Here is a 5886-nt window from a genome sequence, read left to right on the forward strand (position 1 = left end):
AACATTGATTCCAAGGTTAAAACCTCGAGCCGTTTCGCTAGCTGTTGATTGCGCGCCGAGCAAGGTGCAACTAGCACGGCCCGGACCATGGTCTGGTCGTGATCTGAAGGGACGGACGCCGCAGTAATTCCTCCTGGCCTGCGCGGCGCCCATTGCACATGCACTGCTCTGGCTGGCACCGTTGGGTGCACCAGTGTCGCCCAGCCAAGTTGCCACTCGCCTCGACCGTGTCGAGAATACTAGCTCACTACACTGTGCGTACAGCCGTGACGGTCTACGTCGACCAAGTAGTCGAGGTCGAGCTCCGGTTCGTTAGCTGGCCTGCTGTGCTCTGAACCCCTATAAAACCCTCCATTCGCTCCACACACCCGCACACACCCAGCGCGCCACTGAAGCCAAGCCAAGCTTAGCCGGCCCGGACACCCTCGACGGCATCGGCATGGCCATGGACATGGCGCACACGGACCACCTCGTGGCGGCCTACCACGGCCTCCTCGCCGCCGCGGGCCTCCTCCTCTGCGTCCTCGCCGAGGCCCTCCTCTTCGCGCTGCGGCGGAGCTTCACGCTCTACCTCGTCCCGGTCTCCGCGATGCTGCTCCTCGGCCGCTACCGCCGCCGCGCCGCGGGGGGCGCGGTCGGGCTCGTCGACTTCTCCTGCCTCAAGCCGCCTCGCCGGCTGCGGCTCCCCTTGGACGCCCTGCTGGAGCACCTGGAGCTCGGCGGCTTCTTCGACCGCGGCAGCATCGAGTTCATGACCAAGGCCATCCGCTCCAGCGGCATGGGCAACGAGACCTACCTCCCGCCCGCGCTGCACTTCCTCCCGCCGGCGTCCACGCACGCCCACGCCATCCGGGAGGCGCACATGCTCTTCTTCCCCGCCCTCGACGACCTCTTTAGAAAGACCAGCGTGCCGCCGTCCGCCGTCGGCGCTGTCGTCGTCAACTGCAGCGGCTTCTGCCCGGCGCCCTCGCTCGCCGCCATCATCGCCGACCACTACCGGATGCGCGCCGACGTCAAGATCTTCAACCTCTCAGGCATGGGCTGCAGCGCCGGCTCCATCGGCGTCGACGTCGCGGCCGGCCTCCTACGGGCGCACGCCTTGACGTACGCCGTGGTGGTCAGCGCCGAGATCCTCACGGTGGGATGGTACTGCGGCAAGGACCACGGGAAGCTCCTCCTCAACTGCAACTTCCGCACCGGCTGCTCCGCCGCGCTCCTGACCAACAGCACGGCCGTGCCGGTGAAGTACCGGCTCGTCAACGTGACGCGCACGAACACCACGGCCAACGACCGGAGCTACCGCGCGGGGTACCGGGAGGAGGACGACGAGGGCATCACCGGCTTCACGCTCGGCCAGGGCGTCGGCCGCATGGTCAGCGAGCTGCTCCGCGCGCACCTCCTCACACTCAGCCTCTCCATCCTGCCGTGGCGCGAGAAGGCACGCTTCGCTGCCGCGCTGCTCCTGTCGATGCGCCAACGAGGGCAGGACAAGCTCGCCGGCAGCAGCTCCGGCGCCTCCGCGCCCATGCCAAACTTCCGCGCGGCGTCGGACCACTTCTGCCTGCCTTCCTCGGGGAAGCCGATGATACTGCGGCTGGGGAAGGGGCTGGGGCTGGGGGAGAGGGAGATGGAGGCGGCGTTGATGACGTTCCACCGGTTCGGGAACCAGTCGGCGGCGTCGCTGTGGTACCAGATGGCGTACCTGGAGGCCAAGGCGCGGGTCCGCAAGGGCGACACGGTGTGGCACCTCGGCATCGGGAGCGGGCTCAAGGCCAACAGCCTCGTGTGGGAGCGTGTCGCAGTCGCCGACGACGTCGCCGCCGGCGGGCTCGACGCGCTGGGCCCGTGGATGGAGTGCATCCACCAGTACCCCCAGTGGGAGGAATAAATGTACGAGACCCAAGAGCATGCATGCTAGCTTCCTCAGGCACCGTATGCGTGCATGCATGCGCCATGCTGCCATGTTCGACCATTCCACGAGCTTCCACCATTACTCCCAACCAAGTTCATGTAGTACTACTATTTGTGAAGTTCCAATATTTCCTTCCATGAACAAACCCTAGCTATTTCCTATCATCGATCAATGGGTTGGTGCCAAATGCTAGATTGCCATGAAGAACAGTACACATACTATTAGAGCATCTCTCTGCATGAGTCAATGCCATATGGTCCTGGTAGATACGTGGAGCACGCACATTCGTGGGGGAAATGACCTGACAGGAATGCCGTTAGGTTTCAAATAAGTGTGCGTGCCTGTGGAACGCTTCTGCGGCAGCCAGTAAATGAGGCGGTACCACGTCCATACACATGCACGCAAGCAAGTTGGTGCCATGGCATTCATGGTGGCTGACGAGGAGAGACAGTGCACGTCGTGAAGTTACTCCCCTATCGCAGCTCGGCTCAGCTCAGCTGCCTGCGTCGTATTTACAAGCTCGCGCAGATCACACTGACACTGTCGTCGCCAAAGCTGCATCGCCATTCAATATTACAGCAGTGAGGATTCATTTCATTTGAAGAAATATCTACTCATCGGATCACAAGAACTTGGCCGAGCAAAACCTACCCAAATTAGGGAGCGCCTATGTAGTATTCATCACGTGCCTGAAAACGGGGAACCACTTGTTGCATTGCTCAATCAACAATCCAAACTCCATCGACACCGCGTCAAGATGGCATCGAGCCCGCACTGCAATTGCTATTTGACTACAGAAATCAAATCCATTAACCTATCGTCCGGACGTCATGTTTCTCACAAATCGGAAGCAAACCGTGGGAGCAGGGGTGGGCCGCGGTGGGGAGAGGGGTGGCTTTGTGGACGTCCAGACCATTGTAAAATCTTTCTCAAGTAAACTTGAGATTTACCATGCCAACACCATGAACAGAAGTATCCAAATCATTTTCCATCAAGATGAAGCAGTCTTGTGCGACCGATAAGAAGAGAATAAAGACATATCAACACATAGATGAATATTTACACCTGACTTATGTCAACCCAAAAATCAATGGACTCGCAACTAAAAGTATGATAAATAGATTACCATACGCAGGTGCACCGTTGTCATTGCTGCTCATAGTCACTGTCGGAGCTTGTACTTAAGACACCAGGATCGAGGATACCTTGTTAATTGTGAGTTTGTCTAGGGGCTAAAACACTTTCTCTCTCCACAAGCAAGGGATCACACAAGACATAAGGGTTTTTATACAGGTTCAACCCGCGGAAAATGCACAGGAGCTCTCGGGTGCTCCGCATCCACATATGAAAAATATTCGTAAAAAATTCCTAGAAAATCAAAAAAATCCAAAAATTCGGGATGTCAAACCTGGTTTCCCAATCTACTTCCGTGTGAAGTTTCGTGAAAAAATACCAAAAAACTTATCCGTGGCGAAGGAATTACTGCCAGGAAAAAAATGTACCAAAACAGTGTTTTGCTATACATATGAAATTTTTGTCTTTTTTGCCGCGAATACATTTCCTGCTATTTTTTCACCAAATTTCAAATGGGAGTACATCGAGAACCCACGTTTGATATGCCAAAATTCCAGATTTTTTTTCAAATTTCTCGGTATTTTTTTCCTGGTATTGCACGTATAGGGGTGCGGAGCACCCGAGAGCTCTAACTCCTCGTCCTTCAACCCGCCATATATACTAGCGTAAAACCCTACGTCTTGTTCTTATTGATAGGAAATGGATGGATACAAGCAATGGCGGAGCTACAAAAAATTCTGTAGGCAGGCCAAACAAGCATATTAAAGCTAACCTCACAAACTTTTGTTTCATGGCGTCCTTAATCCTTCACTTTTTGTTGCTATGTTGGGCGGCCCACAACCTGGTTTTACCCCAACGTAGCTCTGCCCCTGGATACAAGCACTAGTAAAAAACGGGCCATTTGTCCCGGTTCCAGAGGCCCATTAATTAGCCTCGGTTCTAGAACCGGGACTAAAGGGTCGGGACTAAACCTCAAAACCTTTAGTCCCGGTTCGCTTACGAACCGGGGCAGAAAGGGCTCCACGTGGCCACTGCGGGGCGCCCAGGCAGGAGCACCTTTAGTCCCGGTTGGTAACACCAACCGGGACCAAAAGACATCCACGCGTCAGCAGTTGTCAGGAGCAGGGGTTTTTGTTCTTTTTGAAAGGGGGGAGGGTTAGGGGGTTTTGGAGGGCTAATTTAAGGGTTTTATATATTGTGTTAGCTAGCTAATAAAGAGAAGTGACCTCTCTTATCTCCGTGCTTGGTCGACGCTAGCTACTATACGTATAGAGAGAACTCGACACGCTAGCTAGTAAGCAAATGAAGGAACCATTAATTACACAAGATCATCATGAACATATAAAAGAGAGGAGCGCACCTCTATTTCTCCGAGAGATTTGTCGAACAACAAATTTTGGTATATCTATCCGACGCTACTAGTTATATATATACAATATAAGATCTCTTACAATTCCTAACATCTCATGTCTATCAATTTTCACATGGTATCCTCCGGCTTTATTGATGACGTGGTCAAGAAAGAATACCGCCAATTCCTCTTGAATTGCTTGTATGCGATCTTGTGGTAGGAGTTCATCCCGCATCAGCCAGATCTAAATTGAAGAAGAGGGTCAATACATGTATATGAATGAAACTCAACACAAATGATGGTAATAAAATAAAATTGTGAATATTTTTGCTTACGTACTTCATATTGTTTTTCAGAGTAGCCCCGCTTATCAGAGGCCATCGCGTTGTAGATGAAGTCGCAAACATGGTATCGATAAAAATCATTCCCGGATTCTTGCCACAAGCACTTTACGATAAATAGAGCTCAACCAAACTGATAAGCAAGCATGCTAAATGGTATTGATGAAACTAGCTACAATCAATGGGAGATGCGCGGAACTAGGTAGTAGTACTTACTTCCGGGTGTGTAAATCGCAGCTCGCACGGCAGTCCCGGAGTAATTATGGTGAACTCTTTCCAAACCCTGCCAGACGAAGAAAATAATTACTTGATATCAAGAAATGAACAAAGTTACTGATATGGTGCGATAATGATCGATTTAACTTACTTCTGGAGCATTTGAGTCATGTCCACATAGTCCTCGGGATTTTTTTTGTCTCGGGTCTAAGACGGTTACTACTCCTCGCTCAAGCTTAATCTCTAGGAGAATAAAGTGGAAGCTGCGCACGCATGCATAACTCATCAATTACATTACTATAACCTCGAGTAATAAGGGAAACCGAATATGCACAAGGCAGTAACACTCACTTGAAGTTATAAGGAAAGAGTATTTCATCTTTGTTTTGATTTTTGAGCAACGATTGTAGCAAGTTGTCCTCGATTTCTGTGATATTCTTTTGAACCGTCCATTCATGTATGATATTTGGGTTAATGAACCCAATGTCATAGATTTGTGCTTTTCTGCATTCGACGATCTTCAATCTGCATAATATAGTAAGAATAATTATATATACACATGCAATGAAAGAGCTGAGCTATATATAGAGACTTAGTTACAGAAGTAGTACTTACAGACAGTAGCAAGTCACAAGTGTTTTGTCGAGGGCCTTTTGATTGTATAACTGGAATAACTCGTCAAATTCAACAGAGAACAGACCAGTTCCAACGAGGTCGTGCTCCTCTTTAATTCTCATCGTCAAAGTATCCTTCCCAGACTCGTTGCAGGTTTTCATGTACCATTGATGGAATCTTTGCATCATCATTGTCAGAGGAGGACTTCCATCTTTGACGAGAGGCTTCCCGTACTGGTATCTAAATTCGTCCACATCCATTGTTCCAAACTCTACATCATCGCCCAGGTAATCACCAGGATTGGTATCGGGCACCATTCCCGGCAGATTAGCGGCGATATCGCTGGACACCTTGAGCGGGGGGCACGATTGGTTCGC

General features: G+C 51.3%; 1 protein-coding gene across 1 annotated transcript; it reads left to right on the top strand.

Annotated features, from left to right (window-relative positions):
- The first annotated feature begins 358 nt into the window (after window positions 1-358).
- Window positions 359-2141, top strand: LOC123104459 (3-ketoacyl-CoA synthase 4). The gene has a single exon (XM_044526310.1). The coding sequence runs from the start codon at window positions 440-442 to the stop codon at window positions 1886-1888; it is 1449 nt and encodes a 482-aa protein (XP_044382245.1). The 5' UTR covers window positions 359-439; the 3' UTR covers window positions 1889-2141.
- The last annotated feature ends 3745 nt before the right edge of the window (window positions 2142-5886 follow it).

The sequence above is a fragment of the Triticum aestivum genome, chromosome 5A (genome assembly GCF_018294505.1).
Source record: "Triticum aestivum cultivar Chinese Spring chromosome 5A, IWGSC CS RefSeq v2.1, whole genome shotgun sequence".
Taxonomy (NCBI): domain Eukaryota; kingdom Viridiplantae; phylum Streptophyta; class Magnoliopsida; order Poales; family Poaceae; genus Triticum; species Triticum aestivum.

Excerpts from the sequence above, each read along its gene's own strand:
- LOC123104459 (XM_044526310.1), top strand. The coding sequence starts at position 440 with ATGGCCATGGACATGGCGCACACGGACCACCTCGTGGCGGCCTACCAC.